Here is a 25,683-nt window from a genome sequence, read left to right as displayed (position 1 = left end):
GCACGTGTAAGCACTGACATATTAAAGCTGCACAGAAAATTTTGTAGCACTGGTACTTAGGTGCACTTAAGATGTTTGGTGGTTTGATTGGAGAAGGGACACCACAAAATTGGGGCACCTTGCCACGTAAACGACAACTTGCCTAAAGTCACTCCTTCAGGAAATTCATCTTGAAGATCAAAAAGTTCCCCAAAAGCATATAAAAACTCCAAAACCATCAGAGCATCACCAAAAATCTCAGGAGGAAGTCTCGTCTTCACTGGCATTGGAATGGGAAGTTCCTGCAATCCAAATGGGACAACTTAATATTGTATCTACTTTCTGCAGAGTACACAAATGATTAAAACCAAACAGTCTATGATTCCAAGGGGTGTATGTGTTCGGATTCTTTACATTTTACTGCAAATAGTTCTGCAAGACACATAATCAATTATCACGGTAACATCTGTGGTAGTATTAACTTTAAAAAACAAAGAGCATGCAACTTGGACGTAAATCTTTTGAGATCAAAGTTTACCCATGTTCAAGAAGTTGAATGATTTTGTATCTTTGTTTAAAGGAACTCAAACCCACTACAAGTTAAGAACACTGGCTGCCAAGATTTTTCCTTTAAACCTGTATTGTTTCACAAGAGTTTTGAGTTTTAAGTTTGCTGGAACTGTCCAGACAAGCAAAAATAAACATATTCTTAAAAAAGTTACTCATTATTGCTTGCAAAGACAAGCAAACAAAAACCCAACACATTCACATAAAAACACACCCATCTAATACTAGGATATGCAAGATCATGTCTAATGACTGAGTGTTCTGGTATTTGGCTTTTTGTGTTGGTAAGGCAGTTATGATAGCCGAAGACATTTTAAAGGGAGATGATGTAACCATGCAACAAGGCCACTTAACAGAGACACCACAGATGACAGTGTCTAACACTAAGTTTGACTTTCAAATTAGTAGCTTGATGTAACTCTTCAAGATTTGTCTTCACTTTATGTTTCTTAACAGAGTCAAACAATTTCCAGAAAGATGGCTCCTTTCCACAAAGGTGATAGTTCACAAACATGAACGACAAGAATGCCAAATACTATGCTTTGAGAAGAACACAGTGAGGTGTTTCTCACATTTCCTGCGAAGGCAATTTTTTGAAATTAAGTTCTCACCTAAACTCATCTTTATTCATATTCTTGTCAATTTTCATTGTAGTGATGATAATACTTTTCCACCCCGCCCTTTTTCTTTTCCAATTGAAACATAGCAGCACTGTTTTGCACAGCTTCCTCTCATTTCAACAATGCTCTTCCCTTTCTTCAGTTTCTTCTCCCTTTCTATACACAGCTAAGTTTTCACTCATCTTCAACAGCCTGTATGGCTCTCTTTGCAAATATATTAAATTCTCATATTCCTCCCAACCAGTGCTACCACTTCATTTAACACTCTCCTCTATTCCCACTTGTCCTCTTTGCACTTCTGTCATGTTTCCCTGTGTACCTCAAATAAACTCCCTTTCTTGTGTTTTGGACAGTTTTGCCTCCCTTTACTATCCCCTGCCAAAATTAATCATGATAAAGTATACATAAATATATAACACTAGAGAATGTTATGTACAATACTCTTGTTTAGAACATTAAGTTCTTTGGGAGGTAAATTCTTGCTACTTTCTATAGGTTTCCAAGATCATCCAGAAAGATGCTCATTAAGCAAGGATACTGCTAGAGTTTAAAGCAAAAGAATGCCACAGGGAGTAACAAGGTAATGTCCTTTCTACCTTTTGCAGACAAAACTTTTATTTCTTCATTACTCAAATCTTTCAAGTAACGCAGGTTTACTCTAGGTAAGCTTATCTTGTATATTTAACAGAAAAGTCAGACATACTCAATAGCCCCCATTCAGTAAGGTCAGCGCTTTAACAATACATCTGTTCCATGTTAAGACTGAGAACAGCCTGTTCAGACTGGACTTCTCAGTCCAGAAGTTCTTCTGGAGGGTGAAAATGCAGATGATCCTATTAGCATCGCCACAGGGAAACATTACATGACTGCAGGTGATTCACAGCCCCGAGCATTCAGATCAAATCTAGATCTGCCTCTGCATTAGGGAATCTAGTTTGAGGACCCTGTAAAGTACGAGCTTGAGCTATTCCAAATTCAATCATACCTTAAGATCATCACACTCCATATCTTCTCTAGGCTTACTCCACTGTTTCAGGTATTCCACATATTTTCTTTTTTCTTCACGCAGCTTCTCTCTTTCCTGAAAAAGATTGTCACAATTGTATATAAAATATGGTCAGATCAGCCTATTATAGTTTCTGGAACTGCACCACTTGCTATTTCAATCACACTGAAAAATAAAACTAAAACGTATTTAATTAGAATGAAATAATCTAATAATTTTTATTTTGTATAAGAAGATATTGGCAAAAATATTTAGAGTAAATTGTGGCAATACTTTGTTGGATTAGACATGGGGTTTTGTTGGTTTTTTTGTTTGTTTTTTAAATGGAAGTGGCTGAGCAAAACATACCTAAAAATAAAGAGTATTTATGAAAGTTGCCACAAAGAAAGACTATCAAAATAGATAGTGGACATGGCTGTGGTAAAATATAGTGGAATAAATAATTTCTTCATATTCAAAGTGACAAAAAGTTATTTAGCAATTTCCATTCAAAGAGAAAACACAAGGAAACCCACAACCATTTAATATGCTGTGAATCTGATGTAGTACAGTGTCTTTAACACTTCAGTAGAAGACAACCATCAAATCAAATACTGTCATGCATTACTGGCAAAAAAACCCAACCCAAACACCAAATTACTTCAGAAGTAAGTTCAAAGTGAACTTTTTGTAAACTAAAATTATAATATAGAGAACGTCATCCTGAAATACAAATCCATAATCGTATCTTACAACTGCCTGGTCTTCTAGAGTGCATTTCTATGAACTGAAAACAGTTAATGGAAAATAAGTAGATAGCAACTAAGAAACAACTAAACTAGAAAGCCATTATACTGTTCCTATATGAAACACATATACTGCAAATGCATTACTTTTTCCTTTTCTATTTTGAGTCTCTCTTTCTCTTCTTTCTTCTTCATCCTTTCTTCTTCCACAATCTTCTTTAATTCTTCTCTCTTTTTTTCCTTATCTTCTTTCTCCTTTTTCTTAGCTTCTATAGCATTTGCCTTCTCTCGTTTTAATTTAGCTTTTTCAAAAGCTATAAAAGGAAAAAAATAAACCAAAGTTATTTATTTTATAAAATGTTTATTTTATTTAACAGTGCTAAACACTGATCTTTTTATAATTACCGTATGAAAAAGATATTGTTATGAAGACTGAATTGTTTCTATGCCAACCAGAAATTCAACCACTTGAAAGTTCTTTAAAGAATCAGAATTTTAAGCCTAAGTATTATACGTTTTACAAAGTTGTCATCACTGTAATAAAGTAAAATTTCTCTGTTTTTGTGAGTATACACAAGTTTCGTACTTGTTCATTGGTTTCTATCAAGTTACATATGAAGATGAGAACTGATTCCAACCACATATAATTACAGCAACATATTTAGTAATGACTGCTTAATAAAAGCATGTCACAAATAGGTGTGGCATATAACCATGAAATAATTGTGATAGTAAAAACTTTAAATAAGTGATCTTTAAATATTTAATTATTATTGAATTACTGAAAAGTCAATATATTTGAAACCTACTTAGTACTTCAGTGGTTTTTGTGCAAGTTTTACTTCTGTTACACAGTTTAAGCTGAACTTTAATTGGTAATAAATGTTATTGCCTGAGGAGATCCAGATTTCTTTGTAGTTGTCTGCAGAAGAACAGCAGGATACAAATTTCCACTTTCTGTGGACAGACAGTGTCTGTCAACCCACACACAGGCTAACAAAAGCGGGTCGGGGGCTTACCATTTTAATTGAATAAACAAGCAAGCTAGAATCACAAGTGAAGAAAATGAAAAAAGATCCTTACTTCTATTACTAAGTGGCTAGCACTGAAAAAAGGATTTTGATTACATTTTCCTACAAAATTCTGAAAATGGGCTAGATTGCTTTTACAGACAGCTAGTACGCATACCAGCCATGTCTCTCACCCAGCAAACAAAAGCAGAGAAGCTGATCCCCCATAGTCTTCTACATAGTGAGAAGGTTGATTTTTCAACGTTCTTAGCATTTTGCTGCCTTTTCACTAGTAAAGTGAAAAGTGCCTTTTCATCAGTAAAGTACCATAGCAGCTCTTTATAGGAGACTTTATGAATGTCAGTAATTGCCATTCCAATTAAGCATTATTTACAGGTTAAATGTTTAGATTAATATTAAATTACATTAATATAGTATATTTGGAAGCATACTTTCAGGCTTATTGTATGGATGGGATCATACTTTTCAAACAACCGGTATAACATGTTGCCAGTTTCAAACTAAACTGCATCTCTAAAAAAAAACAACAAAAAACAAAACAAAACCAAAAACAACCCCAAACCAACGAACATTTATAATCATGGGCCAACATTGGGGCAAAAATGAACACACAGAACAAGTGTGACACCACAATATATTTTTTTTAAATTATTACTTATTTGATGCATTCATCATTATTTTACATCCTCAACAAAGAACAGAAAGCATTTACAAAGTCTGAGTATCAACATGCTGTGACAGCTTTCTAGTGTTGTGGCAGAAAATACAAAGAATATATTTGGTTCTCCATGTTATACAACTTATTTCAAGGCTGATTGCTCTTTCATTGTTTGAAGCTGTATGTTTCAAGAGCATTGGGTTTTGGGGTGCAATAGGATAACACAAAGATAAACTTGAGCCAGCATGTGTCTTACCTAGCCTTCTAGAAGCTCTAGTTAACACCACACAAGAAAGGAAGTAGCTTTGATGTTGATAAGCTATTACCTTGTTCTGGGCTGTCATTTCCAGCACATAAACAAATAGATGCTAGTTGTGCAAAAAAGTGGACACAAGTTTCATGGAGCCCTATCGTCCCCACCTCCTATGAAGAAAAGGCCCAGAGCAGCCTCAGACAACTTTGCAGTTATTTAAGCAGATGTTGGACTAGATAATTTCCAGACATCCCTGCCATCCTAAAACATTCTGTGATAATGGCAACAAGAGGTAGAAACCAGAAGTTCACTTAAATATTTCCACAGATGAAAGCTTTTCCTTAGGAAGGACATCAGTGCTTACAATCCAAAGAACATCTCCTTGTCTGAGCTTTGTCTCCTCAAAAAGACACACCAATTAACCCAATCCAACCCACACAAAAGGCACGTGGGTCCCCTTACTTAATTTGAAATCAAGTTTAAATAGACCAGAAACAGGTCAAAACCAAGCAAAAAATAATTAAATCAGTCCAAAATAAGAATCTCTTAAGTGATTTGTGCTCTTTCAGTTAGAAAAGTTTGTAAACCTACTATAAGTAATCTTGCAAAACATTTAGACATACCTTAAATATCAATGCACAAACATCTTCAGAAAGACTCAAGATTTCCTTAAAGATTATTACAGGTTTAGAAAGCATTACAATTCTTCTAAATTTTGAGATAGTTTCTCCATTTACAGATTCTCCTCATACAACAGATTGATTTGTGTCAAATGTTCATGTTTTGATATACCTTCAGCTGGTAAAACTTACACATGACTTCACAAACCAAACTTCTGCAAAAATTTATTTTGCTCTTTATTTATCTGAGATAGAAATCAACACAACCCAACTGCAAGTTTCCTACATTTCCCCAGTTTAGAGAAAAAAAAAAAAAAAAAAGAAAAAAAAATTCAGGAAACAACCATTCTAACCACCAAAAGGAGCACTTCCCAATAGTGCTGTAGCACTACACTCTTAGTACACTTTCCCTTTGAAAGGAACAACCCCAAAAATACTCTAATTATGGCCTGCTCTCAGAGCTACAAAAACTGGTTCTACTAGTCACACGACTAAACCTCAACTTACCCATGGCCTGCATATCTTCTTTTTGCTTCTGGAACCTTGTCTTTTCTTTTGCTACTTTACTTTTGTTTCCTTGGGTATTTTGTTTAGCAGTAATATCGTCCTCCTGACAGAGAATTCAGAGGGGGAGTAGAAAAAAAAAAAAAAAGAACATAATATCTACAGTGAAATGACTAGCAACAGATATTCCAAATTTTTCAACAGTTCTCTAAAACAAGAATAAAAACAGGCTGTAAGAGTTTCCCACAAACATACTAAGTCCTCAGAGATCCGGTGTAATAGTTGGGGTGGGGTGATGGCAGTCAGGACAGGGAGAAAACCCAAAACTTCTTCTTCCAGCTTTCTTTTTAAATAAAGTAGTTTAGAGCACTAAGCTTCGCTGTGTTTAAACACAGGCAAGTGACATAATTGTATCTGAGGGCAAGTGACATAATTGTATCTAAGAGTACAAATTAAAGTTTTTTAGCAAATTATTTATTAATCATTCTCAGAAGGGACAAGTACTCTATGCGCCTTCATAACACACTGACATGCTAGTTTCTTGGTGGGATCACAGAATAAGATAAAAATAAGAAGATAACATTGAGCATGGTCCCTTTTACCAGCTTAACTATAAAACAATCTACTTTAATAGCAATAATGTAATATATCCCAATTCATCCTCAAAGTAAGAAAGCACATCATCAACCTTGCATTCCAACTGTTCTGAAAGTTCACAGAAAATGGAAGAACTTAAAGACTACGCTGATATGTTTTCATCTGCAGTTAAAAATGCTATTACTTACAAGACTAGTAGATGCCCTCTTTGGAGGTCTCCCTCGCCGTCTGCTTGCAGGACTAAAGATAAACGTGGGTGGGTCATCAGGAAAGAAGTAGGAGAAATTTTGTTCTGCTAGATTGTATTTTGCAATTGATGTTGCCTTAATAAGAAAGATGAAAACAGGTATTCACTGTGAAATTCTTACCTTTTCATAACTACAAGCTAATTAATGAATCATTAAATCACAAAAAAAGACAATAAAAGTAACTAGATTCACAACTGGTTAGCTTAGAATAAGAAATAAAACTCTGAAATAGTGTAAGTGTAGAGTTAATCCACCAAGTGGATAGTAACGTAAGCAGCACACATCTGAAAATACAATTTGGTCTCATTTCGTAAGCTTTTATTTCTTTAGATGCCTTTTAGCAAACACAGCTGGAGACAGTCTTCCTAGCAAGTTACTGAAATGTAAGGAGAATGACTTTTGACAGAGAAAGCCGGAAAATTAATTTACTCAAGAATGACATAATCCTCTATCTACTTAAATATTTCTGGAGGAGAAGAAAATTTATGACTTTTCTCATTCTGAATTGTCAAAGTTTCTTTTCAAGCTGGCTTTCTCAACCTGGTGACTTCAGGAAGTCTGGCCTTATCAACTGATACAGATAAGGATACAAAGGAGACACTCCAAACAGGACATGTTCATGTAACTGCTGAAACACAAGGCAATCAGCAAGGGAACAAGTAGCCACTCCACAAAAAGCCCAGACAAAGAGATGATGACAAATGCACACACATACAGAGTATTACAACCTTTCTGAGGCACCAGAAAGCACTGCTAATAGATCACTAGACCCAGCGCACTGTATCACATCGAAGACAACATGATCAATAACAAGCCCAAGGAAGGGGGTGGTTTATCCCTTTCAGCTCTATTTTCTTCTATTTCCATTTCTTTAAAAGAGACAGACTTTAAAGTTACAAGCTTATTTAGAAATTAGTTGCCTTTGTTATTTTCCACAACATTCAGAGGCAAGATTCTCATTGATGCTCTCATCTCTCAGAGCTTTCCTGTGCAGAACAAGCAGTTACACAGCTGTATGAGGATTTCTCTTAAACACACACACAAAATACAAAACATAATAAACTAACATGCTCCTTTCTAAAAACACAATGAAGAGAAGAAGGATGTCAGGATGAAGGCTGCAAGACACAGTGAAAGAGTCCAGGATCTCCTGTGGTACAGCAAGCAAGGCAAGGGAAATTGCTGCTTGGTAAGTGTGGGAAACGCTGCTCAATTCCTTGAGCACCAGGAAACAGAAATTCTCTGCACAGCCATCCTGCACAGACTAAGATGTGAACTTTAGTCTGAACTTGTACTAAGTACCACCATATATCTCCATGTAAGATGAACAAAGATATGCATCTTCAACATCTAAGGGCTCATCAAAAGCCCATTCCAGCCACCTGAACTCTTTGGTACTTCTGTCTCACTGAAGAACTATAGAGACTGAATCCAATCTACAATAAGATAGTTTCCAGCTAAAAGCATTACAACAGAATAGTGTTAGGTTACTGTACCAAACCAGAAATAGTTAATTTTTGTTTGACTCAGAAATACCAGATGCATACCTTGAAGAATGAAAACAACTCATGTGTTTGACTAAGCAAAAATATATTACATTTTAATAAATAACATTTTTCTGGGTAAAAGCTCCCATTTTTATTTTGGGGACTTTTCTAAACTGGTGGTAGCTAAAGAAGAAATTAGAGAATTAAACTCTGCTTCATCTACAGAAAAAATACCACCTTGTTTACAAGCAAAAGTTAACAAAAACCTGTTTTTACAGAAAAAGTTGCAGTATTCATCATTTTATTTTGGAAAAGCCAAATACTAACTCAATATATTACACTTACAAAAAGCTAAGCTTGATGTAGTTTAAAAAAGCAGCTCTGAGCAGCTAGTAGAGATGAGCAAGAAAAAGACTGAGTAGGTCAATATTTTATCCCACAAATTATTCCTTCTTATTTACCTTAGTTTTAATGACTCCATCATGCGGTTCACAGTGTTGTTTCAGAAAAAGTTTAAGTCTATCACGAGAAAAGAGATGTTTCCTCCGGCTGTATTAGGAAAGAAAGGTAGCATTAGCAACTAACACCTGTAATTACTGTTTAAGTACAGCTGACAATATGTGCAAGAACACGTAACAGATAATATGATTGACCTTTTTTCTCATTTTCTTAATTATAAATTACACCCTTACTATTGTAACTAACAGGCATTCTTTGCAACCACAATTCAATTAAGAATTTCCTTATGAACAAAACAAAACCCAAGTAATACTTAAACAGTTGTTTTATGCATCTGTAATTTTTGTCCTGAAGATCCTGGCATGTCCTCTTTTATACACACATACAGGCAAACTCCACAGTCTATTCATCCCTGCTAGATCCCCCAACATTCCTTTCTATCACAGTACCTTTTAAAATCCCCAAATAAAGCTAAAGTCCTGTTGTTTCAGATGAGGGTGAAAACAAACAAGGACAGCAGGAAAGCAGCATTCACATATCTCAGGGAGGTAAGGCACAGAAGTGTCAAGCCAACAAGTGAGAGGAGTGAATTCACACACTGCTTGATCAGGCTGTGGCACTCCTCGCTATAGGACAGTGTGCACTCTAAAAGCTTCCTGGCATCCCAGGGAACCCGCACTACTTCATTGCAAGAAGAAAACCAACTACACAGGAGCAGTTAATGAAAAAACTAACCTCGATCCATGCTGGAACTAAATGACTTGAAATTACAGAAGTGGTTTTTTTCAAAGTATACTGTTTATAAAGTTTTGATGCACCATCTACTCTAAGAAAAATGTTTTAACTAAATTCTAGACAAAATTATGTTCTTTAAGAAGCAAAAACTCTTTGTGGCTATTTTAAAGCAGTAAGGCAGTCTGATTGCCAGTGTCTGCTCCAACACTTCAAATCAGTAATGCTACCACACAGAGAGAGAGCTCACAATGCCAATAGTTCATCAGTATTACAGAATAGGTTTCACCTACTCCATCAGTCACAGCAGTAGGCACAGGTATCAGAAGCAACAGCAGGTCTCATCTGTGTGCCAGTGAAAGCAGAGACTTGTAAGGAGTGGGTATCTGTGTTAATACTAGTGAAGCTTGGAACCCTTACTACAGAAAGCCTGTGAAACAGTATTTTGTTACAGTGCCTTTAACTAGTAGTTCTAACACACTAATTTAAAATGCCATTTTCTATCAAAAACATCTTACAGTGACTTACACAACTCAGTTATAAAGTACAGTTTTAACTTTCATATACTAATTTTTACCTTAGTTGAGATGCTTTAACAATAACAGTTTCATATAGGTCTTTTTTAATAGGTTGGACTTTGTATTTGAACAAAGAAGGATCAATTATGGCTTTCTTCTCCCTAAAAAAAATTTAAAAAATTAAAATGTTAACTACAATCACAAAACATCAGTCTTGTATTGTACACATTTAATATATTTATATGCATACACAATGGACCTCTCGAAAATACCCAGCCATATTTAATACAGGCTGTAACTTCCACTGGTACCAAAGAGGACCTATTCACTTCTGCCAACTTTCTTGCCACTAGATTTAGATCTGCATCAAAGCCAGTTCCTGCAAGGAACAGGAAAAGGGATCAGGAATGTTCGTTTTCTTAGCAGGGAGATGGAAGATAAGAAGGGAAGGAAGAACAAAGAGGGAAACAAGTAATAATACATCCCTATCCCTCAGAAAATCGTCTCCTTAATACTCTCAGTACTCATGATGGCAACAGAAAGGCAGGAAAAAGGAGAAAAAGATGATGAGGAAGGAGTCCAAAAGACAGAGTTATATAAAATGAATAAAAATAGTACCCATAGAGCTACAGATCACATCTCAAAATAAATAAAAAAATAGGTAAAATATTTTTCTGAAATATCAATTTAGAAAAAACACACTCACCAACAATGTTCTGAAAATAGCAGGAATCATAAGGCAATGCATCTACGCTTTAAAATAAATGCTTATCAAGTTACATCTTTTTCCCCCCAAGTGTACTTCCCTTTTACAGCTATCAGCTACAGAGAACTAGATTTTTTTTCCCCCATGGAAAATATTTCTTCATTTTTAACATAACTTCACTGTTCTCTTACACCTCTTCCTAGGAGAATAACCACCCAGGTCTGGTGTGCTACCAAAACAAAAATTCCTTTAAAAAACAAAGAGAGGGGTTTTGCCATAGACAACATACTTTAAATAGTGTGGTGTATTTATGGACAGACTTCATGAACAGAGTTAAACTACTGAGATTTGCTTTAAATAATGTTGCATTTTGCTATTGAACAACAGAACTAAATTCTCCTAGGGTGGTAATTTGTCATCAGAAGTCATACTGCTTTATCAGGAAGAATCCAACCATCATCTTATTTCATCAGTAAGGGAAGGTGAAGAAGTTACATGGATGAACTAGGAGATTTACAGCTATGCATTTCATCATCATTGTCAGTCCTTCTGGCATTTACAAAATGCTTGAAGGTGGAGTCTTTGACAAAACAAAATAAATCAATATACCACTTGCTATTCTTTACCCCTATGAAGAGCACACACAATATGTAGTGAACTGTACTTTGCAAGGTTTTTGAGTATGAAATTTGCTCCAATTCTTCTTTCCCCCTACCACTAGCTCTGAAACAGAAGTCCAAAGAAATGCAACATTCAGATGCCTAATAATAAATACATTAATTCATACAAATGAAGTGTAAAAGAAACAGTACTTATCCACATTTGGTGTCATTTTAGATGAGAATAATTTGCAAATTTCTGGAGAAAAATAGTTTACAATGATTAAATGATCAACACAGTTAAAAACAAATGAAAGGACAGAAAAGAAGATTTAGACTTGGAAACAGCAACGTGTCTGCTGGACCTACAGGTAAGCATTATGACATACACGGTCTGCCTTGCATGATGCTATCCAAATTAAAGTCTCAAGTTGAGTCACTCAGACCATCCCCAATTTAAGAAAATATAAAAAAAACCCACCCCGATAGTCATATTAGCAAAACAGAGATAAACTGTATAAACATAGCAATGCAGTATACCCACTGGCAAGATTTTAACACCTCTGTCTATAATTTTAAGTTTGTTAAAAGAGGGTTAGTATTTTGGTCATACCGTGACTTGGTCTTCCATCAGCATCTTCGGTCTCCAGATAGGAAAGCTAAAGTAATGAAGGCTGTTGCTAGAAATTTCTGCATAGTATCAAATATAAACTTGTTCCCTCACCATACACCCCTGCATTTCCAGCCCTTTAGTCTAAGAAGCTACATGACCCAAAACACATTAGTGTTCAGATACAAAACAAAAGGCAGAGTGCCAATGTCATACCAAAAGTATATTAGCTTATTTACACATTTTTAATAGATTCTAAGCTCCAATACTGTCCGTAATCAAAAGCAGGGCCCAGATAATAATCAAATGGTTAACTCTTGTATCGTTAACCTTTACTTTTTAGTTTGAGTTAGTCCTTCTCTCACCTTTAGTGGATCACACATAATAGCCCCAACCTAATTTCCAAACACACTAAGTTTTTTCTGCTTAGTCTCTCAGTTTCCAATGATTATCCTAAGAAGTTAACTTATTCCTCCATAAAACCAAATTTAAAGTAAAAATTTTGTTCAGTGCAAAAGAGGAAGAAAAAGGTCATTCAGTACATGTAGAAAGCTTTAAAAATTATACAGATTATCTAGTTGCTTTGGCATAGAAGTAATAATAATTTTTTTTGTTATATTTTACTTTATAAACCATCTATAAAACACGTAAGAGTTAGCAAATGTTAGAACCATTTTGTAGCAGAGATCCCCTACAGCAAGTCTTCACAGGACAGCTCTGAGAGACCACCAGATCCAGAGAATAGAATACAGAATATCTTGTAACTTACTAGGAGAAATCTGGAACTGACTTACCCATATTGTACTAGTTTCTATTGCACTCAAGTAAACATGCCTAACACCTGTCAGAGTCTTGCATTTTTTGAATGAGGTTATTCTGAACCACTGACAGATAATAATCTCACCAGCCCTTCAGTTACTTTGGCACGGTGACCACATGACCTGGATATAAATTTCTGCTTACAGTTCTGCTGTACTATATTCAGACAGCATGGTCTTAAGGTAGCTTTACCAAGAAACTTCTGAGATCTTGTTCTTCTGAGTTACCTTGTCCAGGACATGACTTTCTATACTATCTGGTCTGAGTCCTGCTGAAGCTACCTATATCTTGCAGTATCATTGAACTAGAAAAATTGCACAGAAAATACTGAGGGTTAGAGCATCAGGACTGTATCTAAAATGAATGCTGTCCTGCTTTTCCAAAAAGAGACAGTGGCTTTTCTGCTTGTCTTTGATTAAGTGTGGGAACAGAAAAACATCCCTTGAAGAATGCTAGCCAAATAACACAATCATTTATGGTCTCCTTATGCTCCAGTGCAAGCCTTACACAGAGGTAACCCATCAGTATATTCATCCTGATAGAAAAGCTGGCCTCTGCACACCTTTGAAGGTTGCCACTGACAAGCTACTCTATACTGAGCAATTACAATTGCCCATTTGGAACGGCAAATATTTTCTGGAATCTGACCAAAACTTCAACAAGGAGTTATACTGCTCTAGGGACAAGACAACAGCACTTCGCAACAAAATCCTGACTTTGAACATTTTGATGAAGGTCTTAAGCTGCCTTTGATCCAGTACTTTGGTCCTTCCTTACAATACAAAGAGGACTAAGACCTACCATCATTATTAGTAGATTCAAGGGATGGAAGGATGAGAGAGGAAGAAAGAAAAGAGGAAAAATAAGAAAAATGAGGAAAGATTTGTTCTACTGAAGACATTGTATAGCTGTAATGACAAGCTATGGCTGCAACTTTTGACACATCCTGTTCATAATTGCTTCTCCAAGTAGAGGCAGAAAACTAGGTCGAAGTTGGCAAAAAAATCTGGATGTAAACTTCCACAGGCATTCTTTCAAAAAACTTGGTTACCTCTGGTTGCATCCCAAAATTTGCAGAAACAATTAACGCTTCCCCAAAATAAAGATGATACTTCACTTCAAATCGAATAAACACCCAAATTACCACCACGAACCAGCCAGCAAGCCAAGAAGGAATTTTTCTTCTAGTATTTCTGATATGGTTGATGGTTCACATTATTCATAGCCCTGGCAGGAGGAATGCCATGAATTAAGCTGCAGCTAGTATTGTAAGTATTTGGCAGCACAAGCCCCTCAATCTCCAGACTGCTGCTGAGTGCTAAAGTGAATGCAAGAGTTCAACCTTACCCCTAAGTCTAGCAGTTTAAGGTATGAACGCTGCTGTTCTGTGATGAACACTATCCTACAGTACTAGAGGGTCGCAGGGCATAGTATCAACAGTTTAAGATCTCAGAAGACTGCTACCTTTGTAACCCAGGCCTTACATGGCAGCCTGTTTTTCTGAGGGAGTGCAGGAGCAAGGGCGTCCTGGCCTCTTTCTCCCTGTACAACCTCAGCTTTTACTGCAGAACACAATAAAAAAGGTCAGCAGGAACGCTCGTACAGAACATGTGGCTATTTCTGCCCCACACAGACAGAAGCAGGGTCAGAGAAAGGTTGGGATCTCTAATGACATCTATTTTCAGTTAAGATTCTCTAGCCTTACAGATTCTTTAGGAAAAATATTTGCAGATGGCCCATCAATCTGTGCTGTGCTCCCCTCCCCCTCTCTCACAAACACACCAAGCATCTGCTGTACCATTGTTTAATGGTACTGCAGCTTTGCACGGAGGCTGGGTCTCAAAACCTGGAGATCTGTGCGCAGACGGAGGCAGAACTGTGGTCCTGCCCATATCAACTTGACATTGGTCCCAAGGCAAATAACATCCATACTTTCCACATCCAAGTTTCTCCATAAAAATCAAAACATAGTCCTTGAAGGATTAGGTCAGCAAAATGATGTCAATGGGATTTCTTATTGTTATGAGTAAGGGTATAAGGAATCTTAGATGCCAATATACAAAAATTGACAACAATGCTCTACTTTCAGATAGGTTTTACAGGTACAGTAAATAATACTTTCTGAGTTTGCATATGCCCAGAAACTAACTGAAGCATTATTACATTCTTGCATTTGTTATAAAAAGGCTCACTTAAAACTTCCAGTAAGCATTTACTGGAAGTAAACTGCAATTTACCTCCTCCGTAAGAGGTTTGCAATTTAAGCTTGTAGCATAAATGTTTGTGAGGTATGCCACAGAACAGTGCTTCAGAAATTTGTATATTCTCATAAGATTTCTCTTTCTAAGAGAAAGAAATTATTTTCCCTCCCTTCTCTGCATTGTCAAAATAAGTAATCTGCTGGGGAGAACCACAGACTGGGAGTGTAAGACTCAGTCTTACTACCAGCTCTGCGTGCGTGGAAGTGACAGCAATATAAAGGGATCAATCCTACAGTCAGCTCTGTGCACGCTTGCATAATTCCAATAATAACCTCCTTTCAAATGCCATATGCCTTGTGGAACACAGAAAATGCATGTATTTTCTCAAAGATGTAGGACCTCCTCATCAACAACTTGGTCACTGCCTTCAAGAGACAGCAGAGAATTTTTAAAATTATTTATCCCATATTATTTTCTTAGCCAAGTGCGGAGCACCACCGTAGTTATTCAAGGCATGTCAGGACATGGAAGTCCTCATGCAGCAATTAATGAGAATAACTTCTACATCCACATGACATCTCAAAGTCAATGACAGTTCATGTAAAACCTGTATGTTGCTAGATACAAGATACGGACCCACTTCAAACCCTCTTCTTTCATCAACATTGTGCTTGTGCAGCACAGAAATCTGTCTTCTCATTATACTGCTAGGATAAGCTGCATATATAAGCTCAATTACTGGTCAGTAAAGGGATACTCCAAATTAAACACCAGAATTATAGCCAGGAAGCTCTCTTATTCAATGTTACTAAGCTACTCCAGCCTAGAGGCAGATCCTTAAGACAAGACACATGCTGTTTCACTGCACCTAAAATCATAATCAAATCCATTAAATACAAGGGAATATATTTATATGGACACATGCATAATGAAGAAAGCTTTGTACATTTTTATATTTTGGAGGCAAACATATTAAGTCTCTGGAAACACTTTTCAGAAAGTTCCAGTAAGAGCCTGTCCTCTTATTATAAGGCATTCTCAACTCTGAACCCTATGATGGAAGTGAAGTAATACATCGTCCTAAGTAGTACCAGACTGTAGAAATGCAGAACATGACTGCATTTTCCAAGCTATAGAAGCACAGGTTCTGCAACACAGAGAGGACTGGTGATAGGCATACATGGCTCTTCCACCATCCCTCAACAGAAACACTGTTATTCCAAACAGATTAACAATGATTGTTCTGTAGGTACTTCATTTCTCATAATGCACAGTTCTCTGGTGGATTACACGTAACATAACTGGCACCTGTGAATATTCAGCTTGTCACCTTCAGCTGGCTGAACGCTCACAATCCATAGAGATAAAGTAATTTGTTTCGGTCAGACCCTGCCACATCTGCTTTAGTCTCATTTCCACCCAGCCCAAATGCTTTATACTGTAAAAGTATCATTTACCCATTTTGTGCAGAGCTATTGTGCGTTTCTGAGTCGTCACTGTCGCTGATGACAATTGTGTCTGCATCAGCGCTGCTGGCATGGCCATTTGCCATTCCATTGTGATGGGCTGGAGCTATGACTTCCAAAATCTTACACTGCAACCTGAAACAAAACACAGATATTTATTACTGTCAAAGTTTTTTAGTAGTGCAAGGAGTCTAAAGTTGTAGCAGATGTTATTTTAAGAATACATATATAACTTAACATTGTATTGTCTTTTAAATAAGTAAATACCTAAAAGCCATGCACTGAAATACTAGGCAAGCTATTAATTTCATGAGTTCCATCTAATAAATGAACAAATTCATCTGCTTACACAGCTATCAGCTTCACTACTCAGGACAACAAATCAAGCCACTGGTAGAATTATTTGTGGTTGTAAATTTTTTTGTTTCAGTTCTCACTTAAGTAAACTAAAAAGTTAACTTAATGTGTTACTTTAAAACCAGACACCAAACCTTTTACATTTATTTTGATAGCAGTCTAAGAAAAGCAAAAGATTTTCAGATCCCAAAGTATTTTTGCTTATAAAGGAGATCATCATCTACCACTGTCGATGACCTAAATAAACAAGGCTGAAATGATCATTATGCATCTAATCTTAATAATGGCCCATTTATCTGCTGACACATATTAAGGCTCCATCTGGCATGCACACAATTGACAAAACAAGTCTATCCCTTTGCCATCCTGAATGCTAGTTATAAAAGGCAGAATTAACTACATATTAAAAAGTATAATTAATCAACACTTCATGCTGTGTAACTGTATTATAGCTGGTTCTTAACCACTAACTTTCACCCCTTTTTGGAGTTCCACGGTTCATATTTTTTAGTTTAACCTCTTAGAGCCTTGTCTGCTTCATGAAAATTAACTGTTGCAGGCAATGGATGCTGTCACATACTACCACTAAAAGCTCAAAGGGTGGGAGGAGAAAGAACACATAATAATTCTCTTCTCTGAGCAACAAACACTGTCACTTGAAATGAATAAAATAGAGAATACATGAAGCACAGGGCTTGAATTACTGTGGCATCATGCCTAAGTTAAAAACAAACAAAAACCCCAACAAATCTATGACAGACAAATTCTAAGTGTTCTCCTATCTGAACTGAACACTGGCAAAAAGGAAAATGTCAAAACATTTCTTAAACACCTCTTTCTGCAAGCAGACAGTACTATCCAAAATCTGCACACATTGGGGAGGAGGAAGAGGGGGGCAGAGGGAGAAAAGTTGAAAACATTGAAATATCCTATGTCATATTCGCTTGTGAAATTTAGCTAGGACCAGTAACGCAGTTAGTGCCCGTAGCTGTCCTCCCCAAGCCTCTGTCCAACAGGTATGTTGTTTAAAAAAGAGAGAGAGAGAGAGAAACCAAAAAACTAGTAACATCCTTACATATATTCCTAAAGACAACAATATGACCAATGATTAATTATCCACAGGGTCACCAGAACTGCCTGCATGCAGAGGCAGCCTAAGTCTGCTGGACTCCCTGACCGCAGGCACGCTGCCATTCCAATGCAGCCAGCCCCATTTCCAAAGCTGGCTGGTCTGGGGCTGGAAGACACGTTTTCATGGTGAGTGGAGCCCGAGCTAATTAACTGTGCAAATCTAAACAGACTCTGTGTAAAGAACCAAGAGCACCCAAGTATGTAATGGAGACAGAGCCCGGTGGCTGTTCACAAAGTAAGTCCAAGTACAACAAGCCTTATTAAGGTCTGGCCCAGCACCAGACTCCAGCCGAGTCCTAAGAGAAAAGTCTGTCATTACAGTATCTTGGTTTTCCAGTATTCGGAACATCACGGCCTGCCCTTCATACTAAATGATATGGAGCTGGCTGCATGGCAGAATGTGTATTATTAGGCTGTTTTTTTAAATCCAACAAAGATCACCAGCTAAAAAAGACTTCTTAGTAGAATTGTTTTTGTTTCAGATTAACTCTCTAGGAAATACATTTTATAAATTCAATTTAAAAACACTTTTAAACTAATCTCTAATGGAAAATAATCAAAAGCACCATTGCTTAAGGCTACTGACACTTTTTCTAATTTGTTTACTATTTGAAGACCACTAGAGGGAGCACATATACACTAAATTTGCAATCACAGTAAAATCGCCACATGAAAGCTAAATCGCAACCTACTCTACCCAATGCCATGAAAAGGACAAAGAGGCTACAACAGACACACACGAATCAATCCTCCTGGACAAAAAGACTTGAATATTTAGTCACCGAGTATTTTACCAACACTTAATTTACCTGCTTATCTATCAGACAGCCCTGTAATTTACAGGGTATCACATCTCCTTCTGTAAGGATGGAGATTATATATTCTATACACTTGATTCAGTAAGTAGCAAAATCCCCAATACAGCTACCTTTTTTTTTAATCTTTTTATTATTAAACAGGGAGAATCACTAATAGAATAAGCTATCACAGAAAGCAAGTGATTCTCCATCTTCTATGCCTTCATTCAAATCATTACCAGAAATCTTTGGGGAAGGAATCAAGTGAAACACACATTACCTGGCTCAATAAAAGCATAATCCAATGAAATTTAATGGTTACTGATACACAGGAGATTAAAGAAAGTGATGCAACTGTTCCTTCTGGTGTAAAGAAATAATAATCTATGAATGAAGACTTTTTTAGCCTCACTACAGTCAAGTCACAGCTAGTAGAAGCCAATTCCCTGGGCTAAGAGAGGCAAAGACACTCTGCTTCTAGTGCAAACAAAGGTCTGCTCTTAGTACCCTAATCATTCCATGAGATCACTTATTACAACTCTTGTTTTATATCATAAGGCACATAAACCAGCACAGCAGAAAGCTGAAGCAAGACACTCAAAGCATACCACTTGAAATGCTTTCTAAAAGGGATATTTTAAAAATCTTTAAAGAGCTTATGTCAAAGTCAAACCATCCTTACTCACTATTTCCCATAAAATAAGAACTGGGGCACCTCAATCTAAAAAGACAGCAGCATTAAATAAATAATACATACCCTAATATCCCACTCAGTCAGGAAGCACTTTCATCAAATAACAATAAATACTGTGAAAAAGCTTACAGCCACACTAAGTGAATGCCAAAGGTCTTCAGAAAAGGATAACTTGAGAATAGAGCCATCATGAACATTTGCACAATAGTCCCAGCAACTCTAGCTCAGACACTGACAGCCAAAAGCTAGAACAGTAAACCTGCAAAAGGATTACCCTATACTCAAACAGTTTTGCATACCTCTTTCTGCACTACAGACTGCTATCAACAACAGGGTACCAGTCCCCTGACCTGTCCCAAGGATCGTCTTTATGCTCACAGCTTTGTTTTTTGCTATGCTCGGAAACCAAGCTCTTTGAGGTCTCTTATGTTATAGGAAAGATTCCAAGAAGTTCTTGGCCTATATGATTAAATATGGGTGGGTGTGGGGGTGTGTGTGTGTGTGTGAAGACAAACAACACCACAGGAACCCAAAAGTTTTAAACACGAAGACAGAGGAGGTATCACCAATGTAATTTTTCAAAACACCACCGCACATCTCCTTCTCTCTCAAATGAAAAAAACCCAGATCTTCCATCGATTTCCATGAATTTTCAGTAGGGCTGGTCAGCTGCACAGGTGAAAGAACATAACTGACTCCAGCAGCCTAAGAACAAGAGACACTGAGTGGAGGCTGTGGCACAGGACACAGTTTCTCCAGAAACCCAACTCCATCAGTCAAGGAGAACAAATCTGGGTTGTACTTTGAAGAGCAGCCTAACACAACTAGCAGAAAACTGCAAGGTCAGACTGAACCTTGTCACTCCCAGAAGAATGGTAAGGAAGCAGCAGGCTAAAGGTGTACCAAAGCAAACTGCACCTGCAGCCTCAGGCTGCTGCTCCACAAGACGCAGAAAGGACTTAACAGTTTAAGACCACCAAAGGGGGAAATCTTCCCCTGCCATTCCTCCTTCCAGCCACATACCTGGTGCGGTGCTTGCTTTTTGTAGCTCTGGCACTCAGTATCATTTATTGATTGCCATTAAATTGAATTCAACTACCCGACAATCGCACCCCCCAAAAATCTAACCCAACAGGAAGAGCTGGGTACATTTGTGTCGGATGAGCTGCTTGAAGGATCTGATGAGAACTAGAGCATGTACAAGAGGCAAATATCGGCCACAGACAAAAGCAGAGGAGGAAGGAGGAGGAGTAAGACCTCCCGCATTTAGAGGCCCTGAGACACAGTAATTTCTTGAGTAGCTCTGTGATTTCCGTAGTTTATCCTTGCTAACTGAAAAGTGACATCTAGGCAAGTCAACACTGGGATAGTAGGAAAGTCTGTTCCAGGGAAACCACACACCTAACAAGGTAGTTGGGTAAGACATGGTACAGGCTTCAGACTCACCAGTAGTCCAAGATAAGAGTGATTCAGGAAAACCCAGAACAAAAGGTAAATATAACTTACTTGCCAGATTTCTCTTTCATTCAGCTCAACAACTCAAAGGCACATACACAAGTTATTATGAGCTGTGGGACAAGTAGGTATCTCCATCTACCTCGGCTGAAGCAGTAGAACACCACAATTTTAAGAGAAAGAGAAGCTGCACTCCACTATGTAACGGGCCAAAAACAGCCATCACAGGATGTCAAGCAGAAACCTTGACCCTACAATTACTGGCACTTGCACTTACTCAAAGGAGTCCTTTCCAAATGCCAAGTAGGCCTTCACATCCAACCAAGGCTAGAATTATAAGCTGTGAGACGGAAGACCACTTCTCACTGCCCGTCAGTTGAGCATTCTGCACAACAGCTTTTAATCTAGCTGGCACTAACTACTGTGATAGAAATAATAGTCTGGCACACTGCTGTGTCCTCATTTCAAGCCAAAAAACAAGATCCCTTGAAGGCCCAGGTGAGTTGCAAACGTGCCTCTGTATGCTTTACAATAAGCAGACAAAAACCACCCCTTGGATGCAGAAGCCTGTTTCAAATGGGGCAGTGGGGGAATATTGCAAAACTTTGAGGCCAACTTTTAACATAAAGAAAACAATCATCAGTGAGTCAGAAGCAAAAGGAAAATCACTTTTAAAAAGACACCCAAATGAAAGAAAAGTTTTTCAAATGCCAAAATTAAAAAAGTACACCTTTTCTAACAGTATGTAAAGTTAGTTGAATACAAAAAACCCCAAGAGTAATACAAGAAGCTATAGTAGCAAGTACCAAGCACCACCAAAAAGCTATAGCCTCATTCTGTTTTGTCAGCTTTTAGTAAGTTTTCAAGTAGTAAATGTCAGATAAGTGCAGTAACTCATATCCTTGTCCTAACAGTTCTCATACACCTGAAAGTAATTAGAGAGATAAAAGCAAGACAAGATCTGAAGGAATAAGTGACATCCTTTACTAAGCTAACTGGTACAGTTTAATGCACACACAAAACAAAGGCACACAACAAAGAGACAAGTTTTATGCACATAATGGCTTCCTGAAGTACAGTAAGAGGTGCTGGTTTTGAATTTTAGCATCTTCATTTGTCTGTCAAGTTATAGGTAAGATTGTATGCTTCAAAGAAACTAGTAAGAAGCATGTTTTTGCTTAGGACAAGAGAGCCCTATATACACAGTAGCTGCATCAGCTGTCTCCTGTGGAATTAGGACAGCCCTAATAGTAACACCAGTATATGCATCCTTTTGACTGCCCAGCCTTCAGTTCATAGTATTGTACTGTGTCCTGGTTTCGGCTGGGATAGAGTTAATTGTCTTCCTAGTAGCTGGTACAGTGCTATGTTTTGAGTTCAGTATGAGAAGAATGTTGATAACACACTGATGTTTTCAGTTGTTGCTCAGTAGTGTTTAGACTAAGTCAAGGATTTTTCAGCTTCTCATGCCCAGCCAGCAAGAAGGCTGGAGGGGCACAAGGGTTGGGAGGGGACACAGCCAGGACAGCTGACCCAAACTGGCCAAAGGGGTATTCCATACCACATGATGTCATGCCCAGTATATAACAAACTGGGAGGACTTGACTGGGGTGGAGCAGATTGCCGCTCAGGAACTAACTGGACATTGGTTGGCAAGCGGTGAGCAATTGCATTGTGCGTCACTTAGTTTGTATATTCAAATTCTTTTATTGTTATTATTGTAATTTTATTATTGTTATTATTATCATTATTATTTTCTTCTTTTTCTGCCCTATTAAACTGCTCTTATCTCAACCCACGAGTTTTACTTTTTTTCCCCTGATTCTCTCCCCCATCCCACTGGGTGGCAGGGAGTGAGTGAGTGGCTGCGTGGTGCTTAGTTGCTGGCTGGGGTTAAACCATGACATACTGATTAAAAAAAAAAAACAGAAGTCATAAAACAAACAAATCAAACCCCATGTCTTTAAATTTATAACTATAAAAGTAGAGAGTGTGCACAGAAATGAGAGCTAACAGAGATTGGCAGCACCCAAAAATAGTTGTAACAGCTGTTCAACAATCTGTAAGAAAGGAGTTGCAGGTTCTCTCCCAGATATCATCATCTCATAGCTTCCATTAGTCAAATACAAATATATTTATTAGTCAAATACAAATATATTTATAACCCAAAGGACTAAAGGGCAGTGGAAAGTGAATTCCTTAAACATGATTTTTCCAGGGCTAGGAGTTGACTGATCTTTAAACAGTAATGCTGAAATAATGCAAACTGTACTTGCTCTATGAATAGGTAAGCTGCTCTCCAGTACTGTCAGCTATGCTGTTTCATAAGCACCACACTAACTTTGCTACTGGAATTCAAGTTCACCTTTCAAAATAAAGTAGGAAACTTTGTATGTAGGAACTTATGCTTAAGCCCTACCACTACAAAAACACATTGTAACTTTCTGATTCTGTAGACATTAGCTCCTGTGCCTCTACATTCAGTCAGCTTTGAAGTCTACATGTCAAAGGAGAAAATTTGTTGGTGGACTAGAAAATAATTTAAATTCACTGTAACTTGTTAGAATCTAAACATGGAAGACACTTTGCCTTTTACTATGTAGTGGTCTTATATTAACTTATCCTAGTGCTCAGAAGACAACTATATATATATATATAAAAGCAAGTAATACCTTGTTGCCAGTTGGACTGAAAAAATTGGAAAATTAGCTATAACCTTATCTTTTACAAGGATTATCTTCGATTATCTTCTACCATCCTAACTCCGTATCAGCTAGGCATAGTCATGACCAGCAACATGCTTCCTGTGCCCCAGTTAAGACTTAAAGATGAAAACAGTATGCAAATCCTTTAATTGGCCTAATGCAGTGGTTAATCCACTATGGACAGTCCTAAAGCACTGGGACACCAGCCAAACAATTGATGAGTTAAAAAAAGAAGTTTCACTTACAGACAAGGTTGCTCTGTGATTATCTACATTTCCTACAGCTTGGCAATGGTCAACATCAGATCATTCAGAGCAGAGCAAGGATGTTAACCTGTATGTAATGTATGACCAGATGCAGCAATCTTCCTAACAGAGAACTTTGTCTACTACTTCTGTAAGTAGATTCATTTTAAGAACACTACATTTTCTTAAAGCATTCTGGTGCTCCTTGCTCACAGACATTAGGCAAGTATTCTTTTGCAGTGGTGTCATCTAGTGGTCAAATTCAATGAAAAAAGATATTCCTTTTTTATATCTGCCACGTTCTGCGATTTCTTCTTTCTTATACACTACCTTTAAGCAACCTATTTTAGTCTGCAGGTGGTTGACTTTTTAAGTTCCATACTAATTGATGGACAGCAATTGGTTGTCCCCCAGCCTCTACGGGGAAGGGAAGGTATCGTCACATAAGCTATTTTTAAGGGCGGAAGAGGGGGAGCTGAAGAGCTAGTAGAGTCGTCCAACCTAAAACCTCAGATCTCTTCACTGCTCAAGTCAGACTGCAAGCTTATAGATTAATTAACTAATTATCACACTGCTCATTTGTATACCCCAATAAAGACAGCCATTATTTCTTGTGATAGCACCCAGACTCAGAACACTGATTAAACCACAACTGGTTGTTTACACATGCTTTAAATCTAGTTTTCCTCCAACAAATTAAAATAATTTAAAAAAAATAACCACACTGCTGATCTCAAGCAGAAAAGAATAGGTCCTACAGCTGAGTGAATGAGGCTGTTGCAGGTTTTATTTGGTGTGTCTGAGCTGTTCACTGAGGTTACTTCAGGTAGGCCTTCCACACCACATAGTCCCAACTTTCAGTTAACTGAGTTTAGATGCCAAGATGTTGAAAATAAATTTCACAAGTTTCAAGTACCAATAATACAACACAGTACTAGGACACCAACAACTGGACAGGTTACTGCAGGAGATGCCAGTCCTTACAGAAAAACAAAAGGCCAACTAGTACGTTATGGGTCTTAAACTTTCAGTTCTGAAGTGCAAACATAGGAAGCAATTCCAGTGATGCGGTCAACATTTTTCCTCTGCTTCAATGAAGTGTGATCTAAAACATTAGCTGCTTATTTTATATCTTAACTGATGATGGTTAACATGAAATACTGCTGTAATCCCCCTCCCCCAACAAAATCTCAAATAATTTCCATGCCTTTTTCAATAAATTACTTTCCATAAACAGCAATTTTACATTCTAAATAACAGTACTAATAGTGTCAGCTGTTTTCAATTCCTTGGCAACTCAGGACTTAATTTGAGATTAAGTTTTCTGTCTATATTATATGATGTTTCTGACCAATGTTTCAAATAATAATTTTGTCTTTTATGAAGGCAGTACTAGGAAAACATTGTTACACAACTCCTACAGTTCTTTAACCAGGAATCCAAGCACCTCATGTTTTAAAGCATAGCACAGCTGCCACTTTGGAGAAAAGACAGCCCCAGTTTGGCCAGAAAAGCTGGACACATACAAGCCAAAAAAAGCTGGCAATTTTTAATCAATACATCATCTTAAAGTTAAAGAGAAAGCAGAATTATGTCCTTGTGGCTTCTACTAGATTACCAAATTGCACGCATCATTTTCAGAGACTGCCTGAACAAGCCACATCATAGCACTTGGGGGGCTTTCTCCACAATGTCTTTCTGGTTGATAAGGGCTGTTAAGACACCAGACATACCAAAACAACGGGAAGACAGAATATCTCCCAAACTCTCTGAGTTCCTCCTACCAGACTTCAGCAACAAGGCGGAAGCAGCCAAATTCAAAATTGAGCAGCACTACAAAAGGCTGGAAACCAGAAGAGCCTGATAGAGACGTAAGACCAGAAAAAGCAATGGG

At 37.4% G+C, this 25,683-nt stretch overlaps 1 protein-coding gene across 4 annotated transcripts in view; it reads right to left on the bottom strand.

Annotated features, from left to right (window-relative positions):
• The window catches only part of BAZ1A (bromodomain adjacent to zinc finger domain 1A), a 66,589-nt gene that overhangs the window by 29,112 nt on the left and 11,794 nt on the right, over positions 1 to 25,683 (bottom strand). For all 4 annotated transcript variants that reach the window (XM_075030293.1, XM_075030294.1, XM_075030295.1 and 1 more), the window contains exons 4-11: positions 16,397 to 16,540; positions 10,064 to 10,165; positions 8,757 to 8,844; positions 6,749 to 6,883; positions 5,967 to 6,069; positions 3,045 to 3,211; positions 2,152 to 2,247; positions 143 to 281 (exon numbers count right to left, since the gene is read on the bottom strand). In XM_075030293.1, the coding sequence (XP_074886394.1) occupies positions 143 to 281; positions 2,152 to 2,247; positions 3,045 to 3,211; positions 5,967 to 6,069; positions 6,749 to 6,883; positions 8,757 to 8,844; positions 10,064 to 10,165; positions 16,397 to 16,540 (974 nt within the window). The remainder of the gene's footprint in view (positions 1 to 142; positions 282 to 2,151; positions 2,248 to 3,044; positions 3,212 to 5,966; positions 6,070 to 6,748; positions 6,884 to 8,756; positions 8,845 to 10,063; positions 10,166 to 16,396; positions 16,541 to 25,683) is intronic.

This window comes from Buteo buteo, chromosome 6 (assembly GCF_964188355.1).
Source record: "Buteo buteo chromosome 6, bButBut1.hap1.1, whole genome shotgun sequence".
Classification (NCBI taxonomy): Eukaryota; Metazoa; Chordata; class Aves; order Accipitriformes; family Accipitridae; genus Buteo; species Buteo buteo.
Note: the sequence above shows the minus strand (reverse complement) of the source record. Positions and strands in the feature narration are given on the sequence as shown.